General features: G+C 38.1%; 1 protein-coding gene across 1 annotated transcript in view; it reads left to right on the top strand.

Annotated features, from left to right (window-relative positions):
- Huwe1 (HECT, UBA and WWE domain containing E3 ubiquitin protein ligase 1) overlaps positions 1–27,528 on the top strand; it is a 128,440-nt gene that overhangs the window by 83,142 nt on the left and 17,770 nt on the right. Inside the window, 28 exon segments of the mRNA XM_032889688.1 lie at positions 238–507; positions 1,069–1,221; positions 2,487–2,614; positions 2,814–2,904; positions 3,758–3,925; positions 4,065–4,224; positions 4,831–5,189; positions 6,973–7,168; positions 7,907–8,074; positions 9,374–9,519; positions 9,937–10,003; positions 11,288–11,505; positions 13,686–13,894; positions 14,252–14,434; positions 16,573–16,745; positions 17,073–17,221; positions 17,928–18,003; positions 18,841–18,939; positions 19,528–19,661; positions 19,853–19,910; positions 19,913–19,960; positions 19,963–20,019; positions 21,297–21,525; positions 21,961–22,139; positions 22,411–22,500; positions 22,663–22,817; positions 24,722–24,767; positions 26,344–26,631. Coding sequence (XP_032745579.1) covers positions 238–507; positions 1,069–1,221; positions 2,487–2,614; positions 2,814–2,904; positions 3,758–3,925; positions 4,065–4,224; positions 4,831–5,189; positions 6,973–7,168; positions 7,907–8,074; positions 9,374–9,519; positions 9,937–10,003; positions 11,288–11,505; positions 13,686–13,894; positions 14,252–14,434; positions 16,573–16,745; positions 17,073–17,221; positions 17,928–18,003; positions 18,841–18,939; positions 19,528–19,661; positions 19,853–19,910; positions 19,913–19,960; positions 19,963–20,019; positions 21,297–21,525; positions 21,961–22,139; positions 22,411–22,500; positions 22,663–22,817; positions 24,722–24,767; positions 26,344–26,631 — 4,297 coding nt within the window.

Below are 27,528 nucleotides of genomic sequence, written 5' to 3'. Positions count from 1 at the left end.
AAATGAGTTTTCTGGAGCATAGTGTAGCACATAGGATGTTGTAAATTTCAACTGACAATGCTTTTTGGTGCTCTTAATCTGTTTTCCCTATCTTCCATTAATCTTTTTAGCTATTGTTATATTCATTGCCATGCTCTGTTTGAGAATGTAGGTGATAGCCAAACACTCGGTCTGGTACTTAATTTTTTTATCCTTTACATCTGGCATATCTTATCCCACTTCCTTTTCTACTTCCAGGAAGTTGCTTGCCGGAAGGAGGAAGAAGAACGTAAAGCTCGAGAAAAACAAGAAGAGGAAGAAGCTAAATGTCTAGAGAAGTTTCAAGATGCTGATCCATTGGAACAAGATGAGCTCCACACTTTCACAGATACAATGTTACCAGGCTGCTTCCATCTTCTTGATGAGTTGCCTGATACAGTGTACCGCGTTTGTGATCTGATCATGACAGCCATCAAACGCAATGGAGCTGACTATCGTGATATGATTCTGAAGCAGGTTGTCAACCAGGTAAGTTCTCAAAGTACCAAAATTTGAGAGTATTTGTTTTCATGTCATCTGTCAAAACTTCATTTCTGGAAAGCTTTGCATTCTACATATGTTTATATTCTGGGTTTGAATTCTTTTGGTTGCAATCTAGGTCTACATGGTTGTCTTCCACAATTTATCTATTTCACACACAAAAAAAAATAGTCTCCAGAAGGTAAAAAAATGAATCAATGTGTGAGGGGACAGGAACAGAAAGAGCTGAATGACAATTATATTGCTAAAGCGTACTATGGCACCGATAGCTGGCAAAAACTAGAAACATGGAACACACTGCACTAGACTAGACTAGAAATTGTCTTTTTGAAGTCAAGTGTCTGTTTCTTCTGTGCAGCTAGTCAAAGCATAAGTTTTTTATAAATTGGTAGATAAATCATAAAACTAGCTATACCATCTTTTACTGGAATGTATGCTTATACAAATTATTTTTAGGTTAGAAGGAATATGTTTAAAGTTTTTAATATTTGCACAAGACTTTGGGATACTCTGTATGTACATGACTTGGCCATTTTTCTGCCTTTTTAGGTTTGGGAAGCTGCTGATGTATTGATCAAAGCCGCCCTTCCTCTAACAACAAGTGACACAAAAACAGTTTCAGAATGGATCAGTCAGATGGCTACCCTGCCACAGGCCTCCAATTTGGCTACTAGAATCTTGCTTTTAACACTACTTTTTGAGGTAACAGATCCTTTGCCTCCATAATTCACTTACTGAGAATTACCCAGCACTTAGCAATACATTTAACTGGAGAAAAGTACAAAGTGTGATTCTTGTATTTCACGTGAGTCCACACTCTCCTAATAGACTAAAATGTGTATAATCAAGTGTGGGATAGAAGGTTCTATGTTGGGAAAGTGATATATGTATATATATATCACTTCTGAATAGTGCAAGAAGAGCTTTTTAAAACAAGTGTTGAGTCAGAAGATAATGGTAAGTTTCTGTCTTTGAGTATGTACTACATGTGTAAAAGCCGTACACACCAGGTCAGATAACATTCTAGAAGGGAATTTCTTTGTCTAGCCTTGGCTGTCCTGGAAATAATCCTGTAGACCAGACTGTCCTTGAATTCACAGAAATCCACCTGCCTCTGCCTTCCAAGTACTGGCATTAAAAGATGTGCATCACCACTGCCCAGCTGAAGAGTTACATTTTTTTTATAATGCTTTAAGAATAGATACAAATGAGAAAGTAAAGAACTAAAAAGTTGGTTATAGGATCTCATTTAAGAATTACAGATTTTTTTCTTCTAGTCTTTTCATTTAAATAATTAATATTGTTATAATTGTTTCCCTATATCGTGTGTGTGTGTGTATATATATATATATATAGATATATACATATATATACACACACACATACATAGTGTATTTTTTTCTAAATAACTACCTATTATTACTTAAAATGGTTTTCTGTTTAAAAGCAACACTTCAATAATACCCTGTTGAGAATCCTTATTATCTTAGTTTCCTTGGAATATTGTATTGCTTCCTTATCAATCAAAAACTTTTCAATATAAATGTTATTAAGACCGCAAAGCCACTGAGTGGTAGTGGTGGTGATGCATGCCTTTAACCCTAGCTCTTGGGAGGTAGAGGCAGGCAAAGTTTTTGAGGCCAGCCCTGTCTATAAACCTAATTCTAGGACAGTCAGGGTTATATAGAGAAACCCTGGCTTGAAAAAACAAACAAAAAGAGTGTGCAGCCTAGGTGACTATTAAGAAACCATTTCTACATTAAACACACATTATCATGCCTGACACCATGTTTGATCATTACAATGACCCCGGAGGTAGATATAACTTCTCTTAACTCATGAGGAAACCAAAATATAGAAAACTAAGGTAACTCATCTGAGGTCACATAGCTCAGTTCATAGGTTATAAATAGAATTTGCCTTCAATTATTTCTGTGTTAACTTGTGTTTGTGCCTTTTTAAATTAGGAGTTGAAGCTACCTTGTGCCTGGGTGGTTGAATCAAGTGGCATTCTTAATGTCCTAATCAAGCTCTTAGAAGTGGTTCAGCCCTGCCTACAGGCTGCCAAAGAGCAAAAGGAAGTCCAGACCCCAAAGTGAGTGTCTCCTCATTTATCCTGGTTTCACTTCTGTTTCTCTGAGACTTGGCCCTTGAGTTTAGGGTCTGAATCACTTTCCTGAAGCATATATAAAATAAATTTTGAGGTGTTTATTGTGAAACAACTGTAAAATACCTGACAGTTTCCTTTAATTTGTGTAGTTTTCTGGCTTTTACATTAAATAATTTCTTTTTAGGTGGATCACCCCAGTGTTGCTTCTTATTGATTTTTATGAAAAGACTGCCATCTCATCAAAGAGAAGGGCTCAAATGACTAAGGTATGTGAAGCACTATGCCTGTGTTGTTGCTTTTTTTATTTATTTCTTGTATGTGGGTACACTGTTGCTGTCTTCAGACACACCAGAAGAGGGCATCAGATCCCATTACAGATGTTTGTGAGCTACCATGTGGTTGCTGGGGATTGGACTCAGGACCTCTGGACGAGCAGTCAGTGAGTGCTATTAAAGGCTAAGCCATCTCTCCAGCCCTATGTGATTTTACATGGCCATTTCATTCCTTGAGGCAAGAAACGAGCAGAAGAAACTTAAAGATCAGATGTAAAATCATCCTACCAAAATACAACTCTTGAGGGATTTCATTCATTAGTTGGGTTTGTCTTTTAAATGAAGAGTTCATATTACTGCTGCTACTACTACTACTACTACTACTACTACTACTACTACTACTACTACTACTACTACTACTACTACTACTATTACTATCATGGTAAAGGCCTTAGTGAATCAGTATGTTCTTTGACTACTTAGAAAAAAACTGCAGTCCCTCTAGAAATATTTTCTTAAAACAAAGATTAATAGTACTCCATAATATCTCAGTAAGTTCCTAGCAACATACTTTGTTCCTTATATATCTCATGATATTGCAAAGACAATTTAAAACAAAAGGAAGAATATGGTGTTAAGATAAGGAAATTGACTGGGTTTTTTGGCTTGGAAAAATACCAAGAAATAAAAAGATAAATATAGAAAAGCCTCTTAGTGTATTAAATGTCCAATGCATTTTTTTCTGCATTAGTTTTAAACAGTTGTCTGGCTGGCTATTTTGACTGGCTATTTTGACAATAAAATTTATAAGAAATATGAAGATACTTTATGTATTTGCATTTTATTTAGTACCTAGTCCAACAGCAACAACTGGCGCTGGTTTGATGACCGCTCTGGGCGTTGGTGTAGTTACAGTGCTAGCAACAACAGCACCATTGATTCTGCCTGGAAATCTGGAGAAACAAGTGTAAGATTCACTGCAGGCCGACGAAGATACACTGTTCAGTTCACTACAATGGTGCAGGTACATGTTCAACATATAGTGTAAACTTTATTGATAGAGGGTATGCATTTTCTTTATTTTTTCTAAACAACTCCTGTCAGGTTAAGATGTTGTAGGATGTCTACTTCTAAATCCAGTTTTGTTTTGTCTGAATTCCTAGGTTAATGAAGAAACAGGAAACCGACGTCCTGTGATGCTAACTCTCCTCAGGGTGCCAAGACTGAGTAAGAACTCAAAAAGCAGCAATGGACAGGAACTAGAGAAGACACTGGAAGAAAGCAAGGAGACCGATATCAAACGTAAAGAAAATAAAGGCAATGGTATGTCCTTACGTTTTAGATCTCCCCCCCCCCTTTCCTTCAAGTGGTTGCCGTTGCTATATATAGTCCAAACTGCTCTCAGATTCACAGTCCTACCTCTGTCATCCAAATTATTGGAATTACAGGTGTACACTTTTTGTACCCTGCATTAATTTTTAGGTTTTTTGTTTGTTTGTTTGTTTGTTTTGTTGGGTTTTTTTTGTTTTTTTTTTTAAGTTTTAACTGTATGAAAGAATGGATATGTTTAAGTGCATTCATTGCCTTTTGAGGCCAGAAGATGTACCAAGTCCCTCTTTAAGCTGGACTTAGACAGTTGTGGGTCATCTGCCATAGTCATTCATCTGTATATGATCTTATTCACAGAGCTGTATCTCCAGCCCTCTCATTGTGAATATATTTAAATGTTTAATTTAAAGGTACTATGATTTTATATGTCTGAACACTTGGGACAAAAAGAGATAGATGGTCTTCTCCTATGCTCACCTTTGTATCTGGTCTTAGAATTGGGTGTGTTTTTCAGCCCATGTAATGACTGATTATTTTGGAAGGAGAGGTATGTCATGAAATCTCAAACTGTAAACATTCTTTATTTTTTCCAATTTGTAGATATCCCCTTAGCTCTAGAGAGTACGAACACTGAAAAAGAGGCAAGCCTAGAAGAAACAAAAATTGGGGAGATCCTAATCCAGGGCCTGACAGAAGATATGGTGACCATTCTAATCCGAGCCTGTGTGAGCATGCTGGGAGTCCCTGTGGACCCAGACACTTTGCACGCCACCCTTCGCCTCTGTTTGAGGCTCACTCGAGACCACAAATATGCCATGATGTTTGCAGAGCTGAAGAGTACCCGAATGATCTTGAATTTGACCCAGAGCTCAGGTTTCAATGGGTTTACCCCCTTAGTTACCCTTCTCTTAAGACACATCATTGAGGATCCTTGCACTCTTCGTCATACAATGGAAAAGGTCAGTATTTTTGGTGTCTCATGCCTATCTTTACATCTTTGTGTTTTGTTCTTTAATGTTCTTGGTCTGTTGGCCATAGATGGACCTTTAAGTAACAACCATTGTAAAAATCAAAAAATAGGTTCTTACATTTTATAACTGAATGAATATATCAGTGGAAGAAATAAAAAGCATATAAAAATATTTACATTAAGGAAACATTAAGAGATAAATATCTTAATCAGTAAATCTTTTACTTCCTTTATACATTTGCAGAATTCTTAGTCTTCCTAATAAATCTTTTTTAAGTAATCACCATATAAATATTAGTGTGCTTTATCCCTATCTTGGAACATTGTTTTGTTTCACACATAGATAAACTAGTATTGCCATACCTGTTTTTCTTCCTGGCTTTGTTCCGGTTATTAAAATTGTCGCCCTTAGGGATTCCTTGGGACCACAGTGAATCAAAAGATGTGTATTTTTCACTTGCTTACCAGAAAAATGGTACCAGGTTGTGTGTTGTATATTAGATTTTTTTATTCTTCATTCACTATGGTTTTGCCTCACGTGTCCAAAATCTGGAGACTTACAGTTGTTTAATGCAGCATATTTGAGGAAAATGGGTAAGGAATAGTTACATATGGACAGAATTTTGACTTTAAAAGACACAAATATTTAAAATTATTATATACAGAACATGATTGGATAAAGGGAACCTTTGAAAGACTTAAGTTAAATTGAAGGAGACAGGGAGCAAAAGAAGATCAGTAGCAAAATACATGATTGGTAAGGCTACATCATTGTAGGGCAATTTCATAGTGCAGAGTAAGAGCCTTTTCATCGAGAAATTATTTTGTATTTTGTAAAAACTTTCTGAAAATTTGTGTGTATGTGCACAAGAGTACAGTGCCCTCAAAGTCTAGTAGAATAGGTCATGTCCCGTGGATCTTCATTTGTAGCCTGATGTAACTTGGTCATCTTGGGTTCTGGGAGCTGAATTTAGTATATCCGCAAGTGTATACTCTTTAACTGCTCAGTAGTCTTTCTGTTCCTTCATCTATAAATTCTATGGCTAAAGATTTGCCTCATGAAAAAAATGCATAGGCAAAAGTATTTAACATTGTTTATAATATCAAGAAAATAAGATTATAATATCAAAGGTAGACAGTTGTGGAAATAATGGCTTTACATATAAAACAAAACTTTTTAATTAAGACTTATTTATGGGGTTGGGGATTTAGCTCAGTGGTAGAGCGCTTGCCTAGCAAGCGCAAGGCCCTGGGTTCGGTCCCCAGCTCCGAAAAAAAGAAAAAAGAAAAAAAAAAGACTTATTTATAACTGACTAAATAAGACAGACGTTTTTTGGGTTATAATGTGCTATACTAGATATCATGACTAGTTTGTTAAAATGCATTAAACACCAAAAGATGGTATTTTTCTGAACGTTTTTATCACAGAGGATACTATGCTTATAGTTTGATAGCTCCTGTAGCTGTCCTCTCAAAGTGATGATTGACCTAAAGCATGTAGAAATAGTTGTATTTTGTTAACTATTTTGAACTATTATAGCTTTTAAAGTCACGGCATTTAGGGAGTCAAAAGCTGACAGTTAAATGTGGAAGGTATATGGTATCTGTAATTAGATACACCTCAATTAATAAACATAGAAGAATTTACTTTTGAAAATCTATAAATTGTATATGAGACACATTATTTTAATTGTAAATGGGCTTGAAGACCAAGTGTATCATTCTTTCAATTGTATTTTTAAGACACTTAAATTGGCAATGCTTTTTACTAGGTTGTTCGCTCAGCAGCTACAAGTGGAGCTGGAAGTACTACATCTGGTGTTGTATCTGGCAGCCTCGGCTCTCGGGAGATCAACTACATCCTTCGAGTCCTTGGACCAGCAGCCTGCCGCAATCCAGACATATTCACAGAAGTAGCCAATTGCTGCATCCGCATTGCCCTTCCAGCCCCTCGAGGCTCAGGAACTGGTCAGTTTTGTTTACCACTATAGCTTTTCAGAAAATCTCTTTAGGCAGATTTGAGACATGGGTTGAACATTTGACTCAGTAAATTCTGTAGGAAATTCTCAGCAACTTCTCTAGGCCTTCCCACAGCTACCAAAGACTCATTGACTCCAGTCTTTGCCTACAAAGAGTTCATCTTGATGTGACAAAAATTCACTATAGTTGATGGTTTCTATGTAAGTGTGATCATTGAAAAACAATTATTTGTTTGGGTGATGGGATCCCTTGAGAAGTTTACAGTGCTACCTGTATCTTTACTATTTCATTGAAGAAGTAATTACATTAGTATTAAATTATGGAAATCTATTACAGAACAGCTAGCCTAAACCCATGGTAAACATGAATTGAATGGAAAAATAGAAGTATCTCAGCACAAGAGGAGACTAATGAGAATGGTCACTACCACTTGAATTGGATTCTAGATCTGTTTAGGAGGTTTGGTATATGAGTTCCCCAGAAGTTCATATAGACATTTAAAAGTTTATTAGATTGTTTTATTGAAATATAAATACTATATCTCAAGAAAAACAATTTCTTTATACTGTATAAAAAGGCAGATTTACTTAATATAAGACAAATCTATAGTGATTCTCCAGCTTTTACATATTACACAATTCCTTGTTCTGGATACTTTCTTGTTGATGATGAAGATTAGGTACCAGTGTTCTATTTTCAGACTTTACTGTTTGATTTTTGGCCTAGCTTCAGATGATGAATTTGAGAATCTTAGAATTAAAGGTCCTAATGCTGTGCAGCTGGTAAAGACAACACCTTTGAAGCCTTCATCTCTGCCTGTCATTCCTGATACTATTAAGGAAGTTATCTATGATATGCTGAATGCTTTGGCTGCGTACCATGCTCCAGAGGAAGGTATGTATCTGGCCAACTTTGGAATCAGTGTTCTAAAGGATACATTATCTTACGTGGGTCATTTCAGCTAGCACATGGCTTAGTAAGCATTACACCCACAGTCCTGGGATCAAAAAGTGAATATGGTGTGGGTGAGATAAATGGCCCAGAAGGTAAGAACATCTGTCACTCTAGTAGAGAACCTGGATTCAGTTTCTAGCATTCACACCAGACAACTGGCAACCACTTCTGACTCTAGGTTCAGAGTATCCAACACCCTGACCTCTGCAGTCACCTTTACACATATGCACATACACAAACACACACACATACATAAAAATAAATCTTTAAAAAACAATTTGACAAGTAATGCACACCTGAAGATACTTAATTACCATACATTTTAAGAGGTATAAGAATAATTGTGAGTCCTTAAGATCAAGTGCATAAATCTGTTCTAATAATGGATCTTGAATGATGTTGATGAGGATTTTACCAGTATCTGTTGTTTGAGAAAATAATATACCATAAACAGAAAGGTGTGACCAAAAATTCACAGTTTTTGGTATTTATTTACACAATGCCTATTAGAAGTAAAAAGCAAAAAGGATATTATTAGTGTGACATGACTTCTTTACTTTTTAGACCTCCACCCTAATCCTCCTTTGCATGTGAGTGATTGGAAAATTATGTTTGAATTACTTGGAACCCAAAGTTCTAATCCAGCCATGCTTTTCAGTTTTATACAGGTCGTAATTACTGTAATAATTAGTGATAGTAATAACTGTAGAACAATTCAAGACTTTCTTTTGGTGCTTTTCATCTTTACAATAATATTCTGATCCTTTCCTCATATCAAGTATCATTACCCCATCTTCCAAGTCCCCAGTCCATACAATGATTTAGCTCTAATTGATGTACCTATTTACAGGCCTCATACTGTACAAGCCTTTTGCTTGTGTTTGTTTGGGGCTTAATATCGAAACTTTAAGAATGTAAAAAGACTAATAAACTGCTTTGATCATAAGACTAATTAGTGTTGGAATAACAACCATGCTCTGTCAGTAACGACAGGCGTACATTTTGAGAAGTACATTAACTGATATTGTGTAAGCATTATAAAGGGCATTTGCACAAAATTTGGTGATGTACCATGCTGCATAATCTAGGTTATATTGTGTATACCAATTATAGTTATATTTGTTTGTTTTACAGCATAATTACTACACTGGTGCTCTTAAGTGCAGCCTTAGGAACATAGTACTGATATTGTACAATTAAAGGACCATATTTTAATTTAGATGTTTGTTATTTTTCTAGCAGACAAATCTGATCCTAAACCTGGGGGAATGACCCAAGAGGTTGGCCAGCTCCTACAAGACATGGGTGACGATGTATACCAGCAGTACCGGTCACTTACTCGTCAGGGCAGTGACTTTGATACACAGTCAGGTTTTTCCTTAAATGTAAGTCCAATTCCAATGTTTGTACATTTTCCCTCTTCTTCTACTTTCTCAGGTATCTAGGGTTAATCAAAGGAAGCTTTAAAAGTTTAAGTTCATCCTCTAATCCAGGAGACAGACAAAAGCAGGTTTTTGTGAGTTCAAAACCATCTTGGACTACATACTGAGACCCTGTTTAGAAAAATTATTAATTTTAATACATGTGTTAATTATTTATTGCTGAAAAAAATAAGGTGTCTTTAGCATTTTATTTTCTATGATTTTTTTTTCCATTTTCTTTACTTGACTATTCTGGAAACTGCGATAGCTTTCTATAGATTATAGGGAGAATGTGGTTTAAATACAGCATTCTCAGACATAAGTTTTAAAAGGAGTCTTAACACTTGTATTCATCACAGCTCACATGTATTCCTCTTCCAGAGTCAGGTCTTTGCTGCAGATGGTGCCCCTGCTGAAACTTCCACAACTGGAACCTCCCAAGGAGAGGGTAATAATTTGCCTTTTCATATTATCTATTGTGAAGATAAAGAAACTGGTGTCTCCTAACAGGTGTCACTGTCATTTTACATTTACTCATCTGATTTTTTTTTTTTAGGGCTGTGCCAGATATTCTGCAGATACAGGGTGCTAAACTTAATAGAATTGTAATTTCCATTATGTTGGTAATGGTTATTATGGTGATGTCCTTTTGTTAATACTATTTGTACCAGAGCATATATTCCTTTTGTTTGACTCCATGAGCTGGCTTGTATAGAGTGTTTATGCCATTGACAAGATTATAGTCATATACTTTTTGTAGTTGATTCCTTTAATAGAGCTTTAAAATAAAATTTAGAAGACACTTTGGTTAATATAGTATTATACTAATTCCAAGAGATTAAAATGTGAGAAAGTAAACCATCTTACCTTTCAAAGGACCTGAGTTCAGTTCTTAACACTACATGTCACTTACAACCAACCACTTGTAACTCTACTTTCCAAGGATATGATACCTGGTTGCCCCGACATCTGCACACACTCTGCATGCCCCTACACACATACTCACAAGTAAAAAATAATAAAAATCTTCATTGAAATAATGGCTTGTTGAGAAGCTTGGATTTTAATGATTAAGAACTCTAACCCATAGTTCTTGCAGAGTACCCGAATTCTGTTCCCAGCAGTATTTCTGGTGGCTCACAGCTTCTTTGGGAATCTGTACTCACACACATATCCACATACAATTAAAAATGATATCAATAAAATATTTGCTAAGTTATTTTGATGGCTTTACTGGGTAATAGCATATTAGTCAAAGAAAAATGTCTTTGCCCTTAGTATGTGGCAGACTATATAGACTTTAACTACAGTTAAAGAATTTTGTCTAATTAAGGAGACACTAACAATTATAACTAAAGGAATGAACACATACTTCCATGAGATATAAAGGGTACATAATATTTCCATGTTTCTAGATGGCACTTTACTAAATTACGCAAGTGTATATTAGGCAAGTATGTGGGAACAAAAGAAAAAAATAAGTATTTAGAAAATTACTATTTCTAGGGCATAAAATTGCATAAAGATCAGGAAATAGCGGGTAAATGGATGGTTAGTCCAATCTTCCTTCTATGTTTTATCCATATTCATCATCATTCAATTACAGTGGTAATCGGTGTTTGATTTGTACAAGTGGGCCTAAAATGGAGAAATACTGTCTTCTTTCTACCTGTGGCTTGAGTTTTAATGTTATTCCAGTTTAAAATTAAGAAGTGTTTGCCTATTTTCTCAGGAGCTTCAACTCCAGAGGAGACTCGAGAAGGAAAGAAGGATAAAGAAGGGGACCGGACTTCTGAGGAAGGCAAGCAGAAAGGCAAGGGCAGCAAACCTTTAATGCCTACCTCTACTATCCTTCGTCTTCTGGCAGAGTTGGTGAGGTCCTATGTTGGTATTGCTACCCTGATTGCAAACTACAGCTATACCGTGGGCCAGTCTGAGCTGATCAAAGAGGTAATATTTCCAGTATTTTCTTTTAGTGTTAAAATAGTTGGTTTATATCCTAGACTTTGTTGGAAACTTATGAATGCCAAGTACTCATTGAAAGAAAAGGTAGTCTTTTTGTCATGATGTGAAGCAATCAGAGTAATCAGGGTAGGGAACTTAAATGATGAAAATCTTGTATCTTATTTGGCTTGACAAATTTTGAGATTTTTTTTCCCATTTAGAGGTTTTTTTCTCACGGTTGTGATATCTGTTATGAATATACATGTTTGGTCAATTTCTATTGTTAATAGACATTTCAGTCATCTTTCCATTTTAGGGTATTGCTGAGCTCTAAAACATGACTTTATATAGCTTTAGCAGATGGTAACTAAGGTTTACCACTCTAGTAGTTTATGAGAGTTCCGATTGTCTCACCTTACACCATCACATATTTCATTTTATTTGTTCCAGTTTGTTTGTTAATAGTTTTATCTTTGGGACTTGCATTTCCTTGGTTTTTTTTTTTTTTTTTTTAATTCCTGCGCTCAGTCTTGCCACCCTAAGGAATAGCTGGAACTGTGTTTGAATGCCAGTTAACACTTGACTTTTAGATTCCTTATATATTGTATGTGTGAGCCCTTTTGACATGTATATATTCAATTTGTATATACTTGGTTTTATATCAAAGTTTTTATTCAGTTTTATTCAGTTGTACTCCTAATTTATGGAACAAAACTTTTAACTATAAATGTATTGAGTATCTTGCTTATTACTTATCCAAACATCTTACAAGTGTGGCTCGGTGTTTTACAAACACCATTGATAATCCTTGCCCCCACTTCAGAGTTATTAGTAGAAGCATCTCCTTAAGTTAGGAGATAAGATTCAGAGATCCAAGTAAAGGCACACACTATAGGGCCAGAACAAAAATTGAAACCCTTGTCTTAGATTCTAAGCTAAGTACTTGTTTTTTGGTTACATTGCACACGTATAATATGATGACATTACCAAGATTCAAGAAGTATTTTTACCTTTGTACTTCATTGGGAATGAGTTTGTCCAGTTCTCCAATCTCTAGAAATATTTACTACTAATTGATATAAATTTGACATAAAATCATTACTAAAAGTGAGTTGTGTTAGTGTTGTGCAACTGTCACTTCTTCCAAAATCTGCCTGAAAAATACAACGTAATTTTTTCCTAGAAATCAGAGCAGAAATTATAGAGTAAAAGAAGGGTCCATCTCAACTTCCTGTATTGTTACACCTTTTTGGCATTTTTAAGTAATTCTATATTGAATTTTTTATTTAGTTTTGTCTTTAACTATGTTCTCTTTCTTTCATTCAGCTCCCAATTTTCAGTACAGGGTCTCAGGCACATTGCAAATGTCAAAAGGAATTGTAGTATTCAAAAATGGGTATTTAAATCTCCTATCCTTGACCAACCTCTTAGTGCAAGCTACTTTTCTTTAGGTCTCAGATTATCCAACTATCAGCTGGAGAAAATGCTTGATCTATTTTATTTGCTTGCTGTAATCAAAGTCACTCAAAATTTTAAGAATCCAGGGGCTGGAGATATGGCTCAGTGGTTAAGAGCACTGGCTATTCTTCCATAGGTTCTGAGTTCAATTCCCAGCAACCACATGGTGGCTCACAACTATCTGTATTGGAATCCAATGACCTCTTCTTGTGTGTCCAAAGACAGTGACAGTGTACTCGCATACATTAAAAAAATCTTTTTTTTTTTTTTTTTAAGAATTCAATGTGGTTAGCTCTCTCCCAGAATCCCAGTACTCTAGATAAATTTTCAGGCTAGCCTAGGCTGTATGAATCCCACCCTTTTTTATTATAATTAAAAAATATATATTGTTGGGTGTGGTGGCACACAGCTTCCTAGCACTAGGGAGACCTAATGGCCATAATAGTCTATATAGCAAGTTCTAGGCCAGCCAGAGCTACACTATGTAAGGCCACATCTCAAAAAGTAGAAAGCAAAGTGACAGCTCCATGACAGTCTGTGCCATGTGGTGAGAAATAGATGGGATCTTGAAGCTTTATTAAAGCCTCCTAAAGATTGCTAATTGGTTCACTACTTACCTAGCAAGCTTGTACCTTGGATGACTTGAAAGAAAAAGTGTCTTTGCTGCTATATGTATGATGTGGCTTAATTGCACTTGTAAGTAAATGTCACAATTGATGACTTTTCAGGACTGCAGTGTGCTAGCTTTTGTCCTGGACCACCTCCTCCCACACACCCAGAATGCAGAAGACAAGGACACACCTGCCCTGGCCCGACTGTTCCTTGCAAGTCTGGCTGCTGCTGGGAGCGGCACAGATGCCCAGGTGGCCCTAGTGAATGAAGTAAAAAGCAGCCCTGGGGCGGGCGCTATGGCTGAGAGTACAGAGAAACATGCCAGGTAAAGTTTCATGCCTGACCTAGTAATGATCAGCAAGAGCATCTTTTACTTCATGGTCCAAGGGTTCCAAACTTGAACAGATGTCTGGGTACCCATAGTCAAGTGAACTAGACATGCAACTTAGGAAAAGAAAAAAACCAAAGGATATTTTCACTATATGCAGACACAAAATTGAGCAGGTTTTAAAATTTTCTGTAGTAAACAATGTGTACTAACTAGAAAGTGAATTCTCTGTGTAGGTATTATTTCCAGAAGAAAATGCAGAAAGCATAAGAGGGTATCTAAGGCAAGTTAGTAAAGATATCATTTAAAATTGGGCGGTATTCACTTGACAGAGTTATCAAACTTCTTTCCCAGACTTCAGGCAGTGATGTGTATCATCAGTACTATCATGGAATCCTGCCCTTCCACCTCCAGCTTCTACAGTAGTGCCACCGCCAAAACTCAGCATAATGGCATGAACAACATCATTCGACTGTTCCTGAAAAAGGGACTAGTCAATGACCTGGCCAGAGTTCCTCACAGCCTAGACTTGTCCAGGTAAAGTAATGCCCTGTGCCATGTGGTCGGTGGGGAATAAGATGTAGGTGAATATTGTGATGTGTGCACTAAAAATGGATAGATTTTAATTGGTATAATGTTATTCTTAATACTTTCTGAAGTGATGAAGACTGCTTTTCTACAAAAGTCTTGCCTTCTAGTCTTGCAGTTGCTTCCTTGCAGTGTAGTTTAGCTGTACCTTTTACTCTGTTACTTTCTGAGTTGCCTATTTAAACTACTGCAACAGTTTAAAGGTATCTTAGGTGATAGACATCCCATACTGGGTTTTTTTAATTTTAACCTACCATTAGTAATCCTTGTTAAGATTAACTACTAAGCTGGAACCTGCAATCTCAGCCGTTGTCTTTTCTTCTTAACCTTCCAACCAAGTACTAGAATTACATGTATACACATATCGTGCACAGCTAACCTATTGATTTTTTTTAATTGTCTACATTCTTCAAACTTAGCTTAAGCTCAATAATAGCACTCCCAAACCATTTCTTTTAGAGGTTAAACATCCAAACTCAGTCATGTAATGCTATGAGTCTATATTTACATCTTGGTAGCATTTTTACTCCATTTGTGTTTTGCTTTTCTGCAGCTCAATTCTTGGAAATTAATTTTTTAAAACATACTATTTAACCTCTAAATATGTTTCCTAAAAGTGAAACATTTATACCCAAAAAGCTTGCCATATAATGCTTAATAATCATATTTTCACTGATCTGTATTCATATGTTTCGAGTTATTTTAATTGTGCCTTTAATAACCCTAGGAGTGTGTTTTGATCTAGGATCCAGTGAAGATCATGCATGACATTTCGATGTCAAAAAGTCTGTTTCTCTAGGCAGGAATATATCTTAGTTTGTAGAGTCTTGGCTAGTATGCATGAAGGATACCCAACATTTCATAAATCGAGGTTGGTAGCAGTTATAATCCTAGCACACACAAGGAAGAAAAAACGGCCAAGAAGTCAAGGCCCACCTGACCTGTATGAAACACTGTCTTAAAGAATCTTTTGCTTTTCTTTGCACATTTGACAATGCTGAAGAATTCAGGGTAAATATGTTACAGATTATCTCCTGAGTCTACAGTTTATGTGAACATTCCAAATTAAACATTTTAAGAAAAAAATATTTACTTTTCCCATCATTTTTGGAGAGTCATGTGGGTCAACTAGCCTTCAATGATTTTTTCCTTTTTTTTTTTTTTTTTTTTTTTTTTTTTATCAGAGCTGGGGACCCAACCTAGGACCTTCATATTGCTAGGCAAGCTGCCTACCACTGAGCTAAACTCCCAACCCTCGCCTTTCAATGATTGAACCATTCTGTTTTATATCCCTATCAATGTATCACTTATTCATCATTTCCCCATCTGTGTTCTTATTAAACAGTTTGTGATGTCCATGAGCTTTGGTTCATTTTAGTGTTGGTTGGTATCTGAGACTGCGGTCAGATCTATAAGATCCACTGGACTTGTGGTTTCAGTGATGCTCTGCTTAGCCACATGTATCTTATAACACTTAGAAATGTTACATCTCTTAATTGCAGGTACTATGATATTTTCACTGAACTCTGTAAATTCTATATTTTATACTTAAAGGTGATCATTAAAGACTAAAAGCTAGGTGTGTGGTTGGCACACACCTGTAATCCCAGGACTTGGAATTTGGAAGGAGAATCAAGAGTTCACTGTTGTTCTCTACTAAATGGAGACTTTGACTAGCCTGAGCTAACTATATGAGGCTGTCTCAAAAAAGGATTAAAGACAAAATATAAAAGGGGTTTGGAGATGGTTTTGTTTGGTTAATTGGTTGAATGGTTCTGTTTTTCCTTGATAGTCTAATAAGTGGTTTACTATTCATATGTGGTCATCTAGAAATCTGGCTTCTAAACTCAAAGATTTCTCATTGCTTATCATAGCTTCTTGAAATATGACATTGATTTAACTTTTGCTTTATTGGACTATATTCTTTGAAAGTATTAAAATCAAATAGTATTTGAATCCCCAAGTGGAAAGTTCTAGATTTTGTGCCTTTTCTCTCTTGGTTTACATCATAAGAACCTTAGGTATACTAAGCAGATCAGCATCTAGTATTTCTATCCTTAGTTTCTGTATCTTTCTCTGTATCTCAGTCCCAATATGGCCAACACAGTCAATGCTGCCCTAAAACCCTTGGAAACACTTTCCCGGATTGTAAACCAACCCAGTAGCCTTTTTGGCAGCAAGAGTGCTTCTAGCAAGAGCAAGTCTGAGCAGGATGCCCAAGGAGCTTCTCAGGACTCAAGTAGCCATCAGCAAGATCCAGGTAGGGAATCACAATGAATTGTCTGGAGAACTGGATGGGTGGGTGTTGTTGTTTCTGGAATTAAACTGTTCTAGCTTATTGTTTCCCTGGGAACTTGCTAGCCTTGCAGATATCTGTCATAATGGTGTGGAAATCTGCCCCACAAGGAATTCCTTCACTTTGTTTGGCTATCCTCACCCGTAACCAAGTCTTTTCCTTCGTCACATATTCATTTATACTCTTGAGAGTTTGTAAACTTGCCTAAAGATGAATCATTGTGTTCATGCTTGCCTCACGATGCCCAGCATATAAACACCCTTTGATTATTATGCTGGTTGGTTGTTTCAGGCGAGCCTGGGGAGGCAGAAGTACAGGAGGAGGATCATGATGTCACTCAGACAGAGGTGGCAGATGGGGATATCATGGATGGGGAGGCTGAAACCGACTCAGTGGTGATTGCTGGGCAGCCTGAGGTGCTCAGTTCACAAGAGATGCAGGTAGGGAGGCAGATCATTCCAACATTTCTTCTGTTGCGGCACTGAACCAAACCCCAAGTGTTGTGGGTGGGTGAGTACTTTAGATCTTGCCTCAAAGCAGCCTTCAGAGGCACACAGATGTGCTTAGTAGATGCTCAACAAATTGTTTGAATTGTTTTAGTTAAAGTGGGGCTGGGGGCAGAACTGTGAAATAGTACAAATTCCAATCAGACATAGATGAAATGTTAAAGTAAAAAACTGACATGAGGCCTTTGGGTACAGTGTCTTTAATTTACTTGGGTCTGATCATTATTGAAAGCTACTTAGCACCATCATATGCCATACCACTAGATCTCACTGGGTTATTTAAAATACCAGTTTTCTAACATTTTTTTAAAGCATGATAGATTTGGTAGCAGTGGATAAGAAATTGTGCCTATGAACTTTAACTGCTGGCTCTGCAGTGATCTGCATGTATTCCTGGATGGTCTTAAAGACTAACCTGGAGTCAGTTAACCAGGATGGACCCATTTGAAAGACAGTGTGGATTTATTGGAAGCATGTGGTCTCTGTGATAATAGCACCAAGTGTGTGGTTCGGTTTGTATGTAACATCCTATCACATTATAGAAACATATGCTCCGTTGCTGGCTTTTTTTAAAAGGGTTTCAGTTCTAGCACAATGATAGACTTCTGTGCATCCATATGTATGTTCTATTTCTCTCCAGGTTGAGAATGAACTGGAGGACCTGATAGATGAGTTGCTTGAGAGGGATGGCGGATCTGGGAACAGTACAATTATAGGTGAGAGCCCCAGAACTGAGTCAAGCCTCTTCCTTTGTCTCAGTCTCTCTTGGGAGGACCCTTCTTCTCATCATCTGCTTGCTCAGCTCTGCCTAAGGGCTCATAGCCAGCCTAGATTGCTGCTTCTCGTGATGTTGATGATCTTAACAGAAATGAAATTAACAAGCTGTCTACAGGCCTGTGACAGGTCTGAAGTGTTGTGTGTGTCGGGTGGTGGGGGGTGACCATCAGTATAGATGATAACATCAGGCACATCAAAAGAGTGTTTGTTTATTCGTGGAGGCCTAGAAGAGGCTGTAGGATGAGAAAATGCTTTTCTTTCAGTTCTTCAATGAAGTCCAGGGGCTTTTTGCCTTTGTGTCTCAATAATGTAAAAAAAAGAGTGGTCATTCCTTAAGGATGGCCCCTTTTAAGTTTCAAATGGAAAATGACAAAGGTAACCAGCTGCCACCTCACTGTGAAGGTGTTTATGTTTTTATTTTAATGGTCAAGAAAACCAAAGGATAAATGGAAGTAGGCATGTATTCTTAAAAGATACAAAGCTTTTTCACATCCATCGTACTCTGTGATTGCACAATTAGTGGGATTGGCAAGACAGATGTGATCGTTCCATTTTACAGATGAGGAAACTGAGACTCAGACAGGTAAAGTGACTGGCCAAGCTCATCTAGATAGTTGACAGCAGAGAATCGAGGTATTCTCCCTCATCGGAAAAAGAAAAAGGAGGAAAAAGCCAAACGTGGATATCTATTAGGTGTACATAGCTACTTAGACGCACCCAGTCTGGAAAGGGAAGTCCTCTGTTGTTCAGTGAAGGCTCTGCTCTGTAACCTTCAGTGAGCAGAAGTGGAGAGGATGAATCACAAGAGGACGTGCTGATGGATGAAGCTCCTTCCAACCTCAGCCAAGCTTCCACCTTGCAGGCCAACCGAGAAGGTGAGAGTGCCGAGGCCAGAAAGGCCTCCCTTCTTGCCCTGCACGTCTGACAGACACTACACTAGGGTTTTCCTGGAGGCAGCTGCCCAAATGTGCAGAATAAGGAAGCATCTGTCTGCATGCGCTGACATACACCATCCACTTTATCCTCAGCCAGTTTTTTCAAATAACGTTTTACTACTGCTTGCCCAAAGTTTGTCACTTCTTACTTGGTTCGCTTTCTTCTCACCCACCTGCTATCATCGCTCCAGATTCCCTCTTATCAACAGGATGCAGTCAGTAGCAAAATAGGACTGGAAAGGCAAGGGGGCACCGACAGACTTGGCCAAGCCCTACATCGTGGCTCCTCAAGCACCACCCTGGAGCCAGCTTCCACATTTCAGCAACCCTGCTCAGCGTGTCGATGCATTGATTGGCACTCTCAGGAAATCTGGGCTGGCTCATTAAGTCTGTACATCACCCTAGATCTGATTCTTCCTCTCTTAGAGTCAGATACCCCATCGCCTTCCCGCTCAGTCTGCCGGCCTGCACAGTGGCCTGTTTTCTAGCTACTCAGTATAGTCCTCCAATGTGCTCCCTTTGTTTTAGATTCCATGAATATCCTGGACCCTGAGGATGAGGAGGAGCACACTCAGGAAGAGGACAGCAGTGGCAGTAACGAGGATGAGGATGATAGTCAGGATGAAGAGGAGGAGGAGGAGGAAGATGAGGAAGATGATCAGGTGAGGGGGGACTGTGTTTGGGTTGGTTCAGATGACCTCTGCCATGGGAGCACAGAACTACAGAAAAACGGACAATCTGGGTTACTAGCTAGCTTCGTCGCCTCCCTCCCTCATGTGCTCATGTGGCCATGACACCAGGCTTCAGAAAACACTTACCTCCAGCAATTCTCCATCTCGTATTTTCCCTTAAGGAGGATGATGAAGGTGAAGAAGGAGATGAAGATGATGACGATGATGGTTCTGAGATGGAATTGATGAGGATTACCCTGATATGAACTTTTCTCCTCTTGGTCCGATGGAGCTTTTGACCGGGAGGATGATCTCATCATTGAGTTTGACAACATGTTCTCCAGTGCTAGTAAGATACAGGGGCTCAGCTGGGTTTTTACCTATTGATTCTTATACCCTTCTCTAGGGTAAGCCAAGCAGAACTAAAACAGCTATCAATCTGATAGAGGACACCACTTTTACTGTCTTGACATCCTGGGTCAAGGGATGTCTGAATCCATCTCTCTGGATAGCATACATATCCTTGCAAGAAGGAATCGGAGGAGGCTGCTCTTACTAACTCCACCTCAGTAAACAGGGAGCTCTTAGAGCCTGGACAACTTGATGTTTTGCTTGATTGAGGAAAAAAAAATGAGACCAAGTCTGACTACATGAGGCACCTGAATGCACACTGCAGTGACAGGGAAATCAATAATCCTTAATATGTAACGCTGGATCTCAAGGGTTTGGATGGACATCGCTGAGCCTGGCATTAGGGAGTGGATTTTATATATTCACTGTTCATCATGGATGCAACTGATCGGGAGAGAGAATGAATCTCTCCACTCCTTTCCTATCAACATCAACGTTCCCTTATAGCGACGAGTTCTTAGCATCAAGCTGTCTTCATGGGACAGGTCTTACCTCAAATCACAAGCATAATATAGCTGAAAACACTTAACAGTTTTGGTCTGTTGTCTTGGCCATAATCTTTTACCTCTGAGCCTCAGTTTGTCACCTGTAAATGAAAAAGCATGAAGAGAAAACTAAAATGAGCAGTAGATAATTTCAAGATACCTTCTATGATACTCTTAGAATTTTTGCGGTTTTCGTCAACCTTCTTTATATTTGAGCCTTTGTCCATTCAACAAAATGAATGAATGAGTATCTGACATGTGCCTTGGTCCTTGGTACTGGGATAAGGTGGTAAAGAAAAACAGGAGTTTTCACCCTCTATAGGAACTTATGGTCTGTAAGGAATTATAAATAAGAAGGAACCACATTGTAGTACATTAATGCACAGAGTAAAGATATATCTAACCTGACCTGTTAGACTTTAGAAGTGACATCTTGGGATGAGAACAAAAGAGCAGGTGCAAAAGGGAAGCAAAGTCTTCTAGGCCAAGGGGCCAGCATCTGAAGTGCCTAGAGGCATCACTGTGGTTGTATTTAAAATGGGTTGGGAAAAGGTAGGATTACAATGAGGTGGTGGCATAACCTATGGTTGTATCAAAGACTGGATTAGGTGTGGGAATAGGGAAAAAGAAGAAAGATCACATTTCATGTGAGTAAGTAAGTTGTACACATGAACAGCAATGAAAGAAATTTATTTTGGGCACTGACCCCTTTTGCATATTTTCCTTGCAGCAGACATTCCCCCATCCCCAGGAAATATCCCTACTACCCACCCATTGATGGTACGCCATGCAGATCACAGTTCTCTGACACTGGGCAGTGGCTCTTCTACAACTCGTCTTACCCAGGGCATCGGTCGCAGTCAAAGGACCCTAAGACAGCTCACAGCCAATACAGGACATACCATTCATGTTCACTACCCTGGGAATCGCCAGCCTAACCCTCCTCTTATACTCCAGAGGTGAGTTTGTGTTGAAGCAGAATCAATGAGAAGTTGGATTCAATGGAGCTCTTAAGAATTTTAACTGAACCTGAACATTGTCTTGACCATAAGGACAAACAGTCTCTCACAAATAAGGTGTCTGACCTTATTTGTGAAACAATTTTAAAATGAATTAATGTAAGTGGCTTAAAGATATAAAGCAGAGGTATTATACGTAACATATAAAAACTTCCCTAGTAGTACTTGGGTGTTCAAGGAACCATAAAATAATGCACAGTTTAAGCTCAGTTATCAAACTGGCAGGCTAATAAGAATGGTAATAAAGGTTTAGATGCAGTATGATAAAGTCTTATCCATAATCCTGTAAGTTTAATAGATCTACATGCTCTATCTCATGATAACAGGTTTCTGTGGACTTAAAAATGAAAGTGGTACCTTACCATTACCCTACAGGTTGCTTGGTCCCTCTGCTGCTGCTGACATTCTTCAGCTAAGCAGCAGCCTTCCCTTACAAAGCCGAGGCCGGGCCCGCCTCCTAGTGGGCAATGATGACGTCCATATCATCGCCAGGTCTGATGACGAGCTGCTGGATGACTTTTTTCATGACCAGAGTACAGCCACTAGCCAAGCAGGCAAGTTTATGCAGTAAGAGGGAGGATAGAGATCTTTGATTCTTGTTTAATCCTAAGGAGAAAAATAGTATCTTTCCTGCATTTTATAGGCGCCAAAACCACTTGGTGTCTTAGCCAAGGAAGGGCAACAACTCTTTATTGCCTCTGGGTACCTGTAATACAGCAAAACTTGTGACAGATGATGGGTCCTTTGAGGGGGAAGTACTGCAATTTTTAGGTCAATCAACACTTCATAAAGTCAAGAATGTCACTTTATTGTGTTCTCCTATAGGAACCCTGTCTAGCATCCCAACAGCTCTGACACGATGGACAGAGGAATGCAAAGTTCTTGATGCCGAGAGTATGCATGACTGTGTTTCAGGTCTGTGGCAACTTGAGTATCAGTGTAGAATGGACCTTTCCATGCTAGAATTTGAGTATTCAGAGTGTTGTTTTTGATTTGATTCTCCGGCTGTTAGCTTTGCCTCTCTACTTCTCCTCAACCTCTCCAAATCAGCCTCTGATCTTTACCTTTTTCTTGTAGTGGTTAAAGTGCCCATTGTCAATCACCTGGAATTCTTGAGAGATGAGGAGCTAGAAGAGAGAAGGGAGAAACGCAGGAAACAACTGGCTGAGGAAGAAACAAAAATAATAGACAAATGCAAAGAAGACAAGGAAAACAGAGATCAGAGCGCACAGGTGACTGGAGATAAATCATTTTATATTCACTATGGTTTTGCCATGCTCATAGTACTATAAACCACTACTAAATTTTAGAATATTACATTTGACAGGGAAGGTTGTTCATTTTCAGATTGACTATTCATCTGGTTTTTAGGCAAAAAGAAAAAAATCAAACCCAGAGGTAAATTATTTCTCCATTATCTTACTGGGGAAATGTGAACGAACCAAAATGGTTCGTTACACAATATTCCTACTTTGTAGTCTCTATCTCTCTAAGGCCTAAAGGTAGACCCTCACTCAGCCCACGTTCTTGGTTCTCCCATTTCACAGTGGACTTCCAGAAAATTTCCCAATTCTGAAATCTATTACTATACAACTAATGTATATGCATAAAAGCTAATAGAAACACACAAAGAATGGAGCAGAAGGCTATAGTATATACCACTCAGCAATTAAGAGATTAGGTAATTTTTTTCTTTAATTTACATACCAAATCAAAGCTTCCAACTCTCTCCTCTCCTCCCAGTCCCTCCCTCTGACATTCTCTCCCCTAATCCCCACCTCCCCTTATCCCTTTCTCCTCAGAATGGGAGGCCACCAATGGATATCAACCCACATTGGTATATCAAATTGCAATAGGACTAGATGCATCTTCTATTGAGGCTAAATAAGGCAGCCCAGTTAGGGGAAAGGCAAGCAACAGAGTAAGGAATAGCCCCTGCTTCTGCTGTTAGGAGTCCCACATGAAGACCAAGCTGTATATCTATTAACAAATGTGTAGGGACCTAGGTCCATCTCTCTAGTTTATAGGTTAGTCTTCAGTTAGTCCCTGTGGGCCCAGGTTAATTGATTCTGTAGGTTTTCTTGTGGTATCCTTGATGTCTCTGACTCCTTTTCAGGTAAATTAAAATAAAAGATAAGGAGATCTGGGGATAACCTCAATTTGGTTCCCACTCAGTTAAATTGGAGTTAAAACTAACTCCAATTCCATGTGATCCAACACCATCCAACACCAACAAAACAAAACAAAACAAAAAAACCTCCAACAAACACCAAGCTCAGTTCACAGAACTCTTACTATAAAACAATAAGGCAAAGTAAAATACTAAAAATTACTGGAATTGGCTTAGTGATAATGTGCTTGCTCAACATAAACTGAGCTCATATACTTAAACACAGCCACATACTCCTACACATGAAAAGAAATGGGGGGGGCATTGATATTGAGGGTATATCTTAGTGATAGGGCAATCTCCCAGTCTGTCCAAGGTCCAGGTTTGATTCCTAACATGCTAACTAAAATTAGTGCAAACATATTTATAAGTACAGGCTTTTTCTAACAAATATCTTTATATAAAACTTTGCCTTAAAAGCAGTAACATTGTATATGACTAAAAGAGCTAAAATGGTCATTGGATTATAAGCTCAGTGGTAGAATACTTCACTAGCCATGTGCAAGATTTGATCCAGATCAATGCCCCAAAACAAAGCTAGAGTGGAAAAAAAAATAATAAATCCGAAGAAGGGAAATAGATGGAGCTAAGAGTTTCTTGACTAATTGTGCTAATTTCTGATGTGTTCTTTTTTATTCTTTCATTGTTCATTTCCTGCCTCACTCCCATACATTTGTCTTTATGTAGCCTAGTGCATTCTTTCTAGTGTATTGCTGGAGATAAAAACTAAGACATCACACATGGTAAACTTGAACTCTCCTGCTGGGCTATATCCCCAAGTCCTCTCCAAAGCTGTTGTTGAGCATTTGTATAGTATGTATAAAGAAATTAGATAATATTTTGTTATTCTGAAATGCCCACATGTCCTTGAATTCCTGGGTAGTCTAGGTAAGGGATAATGACTCTCATATTTGACCTTTCTTGTGTGCTTGTAACATCTCCCAATAGTCTCTCTTCTCTTTGCAGTGTACTGTATCTAAGACAAATGACTCCACTGAACAGAATGTCTCAGGTAACCCTCCCTTCCATTCTTGTTAATTAATCAGTGGATTCTTTCCAAATAGCTGGCCGCATGGGCTGAAGACGGACACTGGTGCTCTGTGGGATGAGGTAGTAGATTGTATAGTTTTAGGGTCATACCCCATCTTGGAGATAACTATACAGTCTACTGTCTTTCCCACGGTGGTACACTTCCCATCCAGCTAGCCCTATTCAGGTTCCTGTTACGGTTGTGCCATGTTTTTCTGTCTGACATGTACACAGGTCATGTATCTTGTTCTTTTCCCCCACAAACTAGGCTTTACATCTTTGAGGTACATCCTTTGGTATGACACTTCCTTTAGAACACCTGATAGCAGTGGTTCTCAGTTGCCAGTCCTGAATGAAAATTAACAAAGAGAAGTCTAGTTTGTGTTTCAGAGCTAGATTTATCCCATTCAAAGGACTTTTATGTTTAGAAGTTATATTTTTCTAGATCTTGGATAACAAAATATTGTTACTAAGTTACTGGGGTTTTTTTCCTTACAAAACCAAAAGTAATGCCTACTTTAGTCCTTTTCATTCTTAGTCTAAAATCTTAGTGGTCTATGGAATCTAAAAGTCTTAAGAACATGTCTTAAAAAATGGAGTTTGGGGAATCATAGCTTTGTGGGATATGCTACCAGGTAAAATGGCATTTTGCCTGCTATCCTTACTAGAGACATCTGCACATGCTGGGGTGAGGTAGTAAGTTGTATTGTTGTGGGGTAGGGATTTTAAGCCCCAATAAGAAGATAACTATACAACTTACTACTTTCCCTGGTGTGTGGCATACTCACATTAAGTCTTGGCAATGTTGACTCCATTAGAGAAAAGCTGTAAATGTTTATTGACTAAACAGGAATAAAGGGAAGTGGAAGGGAACAGATGATAGAGTGAGATAAGTACTGTTAAATGGCTTGTACCATATATTAGAAAATATTAACCAATAATTTTACCATTGAGTATAAACTGGGCATTCTTCTACTCTTTGATTCTATGATAACTTCATTTATTTGTAGTAGAATATGAATATGAAGAATATGAATGGAAACTGAACTTTAGGAATTTTGAATAGAAGCTAGGCATGTTGTTTCATACTTGCAATTCTAAAACTTAATTGGCAGAAGCAAGAAAAGCAAGAGTTTGAGGACAGCCTGGGCTGCATGAGACCCTATCTGTAAACAACAGCAGCAATGTAGAATTCTGACTGTTTCTTGTTCCAAGTAGATGAGGAAATGTAAAGCTCTGTAAACTTTTATTAGATTTTTCTGGGTAGCCTTGCCCTATCTATGTGGTACTCTTCTACCTGGAACATAGAAAGGATTGTATTTTTTAGATCATCAGAGTCAAATCTCTGGTCTTGAGACACAAATAGTATTGTTATTTAGCCTTCATCGTTATGATAGGCCAACCAAGAGCTGTTGTTTCTGGGAACAGATTGATTTGAGAAAGATTTTCATGTCTTTTATTTGAATGTGTCCATACCAGACTGCATATACTAATTGGATTCTTCCCATGGTCATTCGCTAAGTTCCCCTTAACCTTGAATATTATTCTTTCCAATAAAGATGGGACTCCTATGCCTGACAGCTATCCAACAACCCCCTCTTCAACGGATGCACCTACATCTGAGTCCAAGGAGACACTTGGTACCCTACAACCCTCCCAGCAGCAGCCAACACTTCCACCCCCACCATCCTTAGGAGAGATTTCTCAGGAACTGCAGTCGCCTGCTGAAGAAGTGGGAAACTCTACACAGCTATTGATGCCTATAGAGTTGGAGGAGTTGGGTCCCTCAAGACCAAGTGGAGAAGCAGAAACAACTCAAATGGAATTGTCTCCAGCTCCCACCATAAGTGAGTAATACGTCAGCTTTAAAGGTGTATAAAAAGGAAAGAATTGCTATCTTTGTAACTTTTCTCTGCTTTCTCACTTAGAATTAGGATCTCAGAATCCTAGGTTTACACTTCAGCTTTCTTGTTTGAAGCTGAGATTTCTTCTTTGTGTCCTCTGTTAATTATTGTTGCATAGCTTAATGATAGTACTAGCCATTCATCTGGGCAATACTCGTTTCTGAACTATCATCAGGTTTGTTATTTAACTTCTTTGAAAATAAGTTTTCAAAGTTGGCGGTGCCTTCATTCTTAAACTGAAATTTTTTTATGTCATTCAGTTTTTCTATCATTCAAATACTTCTCACTTATTTAAAATGGTGCATCAAAATTCTTCTCAACAAAATATATTTAATAAAGCAAATTAAATTGAGTCTCACTATACCATACAATTTCTATACTATAGCCTGAGAGATTTTTTTGTTTTGTTTTTGTTTTTGAGCTGGGGACCAATCCAGGCCTTGCACTTGCTAGGGCAAGCCTACCACTGAGCTAAATCCCAAACCCTGAGATTTTTTTTTTTTTAAGATGCCAGTTTATTCGCTTTGAAGAACTGTCGGTTTTTTTCCTAATGTTGTGGTAAAAATAATCTGATAAGTTATTTTAAGGGAACAAGGGTTTATTTTGACTCACAGTTCCAGTTTATATTCTGTCATAGTAGGGAGAGTCAGAGCAGAAACTTGAGGGAGCTGGTCACATATCATTATGCATAAAACAATGAATATATGCATGATTCTCCGTGCTCCTTCTCCAGTTGAACAGCCTAGTGTCCCTGGGAGTGCTACCACCCACAGTGGTAATTCCTAAAAGATGTTTTCAGAGGCCCATGTCTCCATGTCTTGGGTAGTACTAGATTTGGTC

This window comes from Rattus rattus, chromosome X (genome assembly GCF_011064425.1).
Source record: "Rattus rattus isolate New Zealand chromosome X, Rrattus_CSIRO_v1, whole genome shotgun sequence".
Taxonomy (NCBI): Eukaryota; Metazoa; Chordata; class Mammalia; order Rodentia; family Muridae; genus Rattus; species Rattus rattus.
This window is presented reverse-complemented; position numbering and strand designations above follow the sequence as displayed.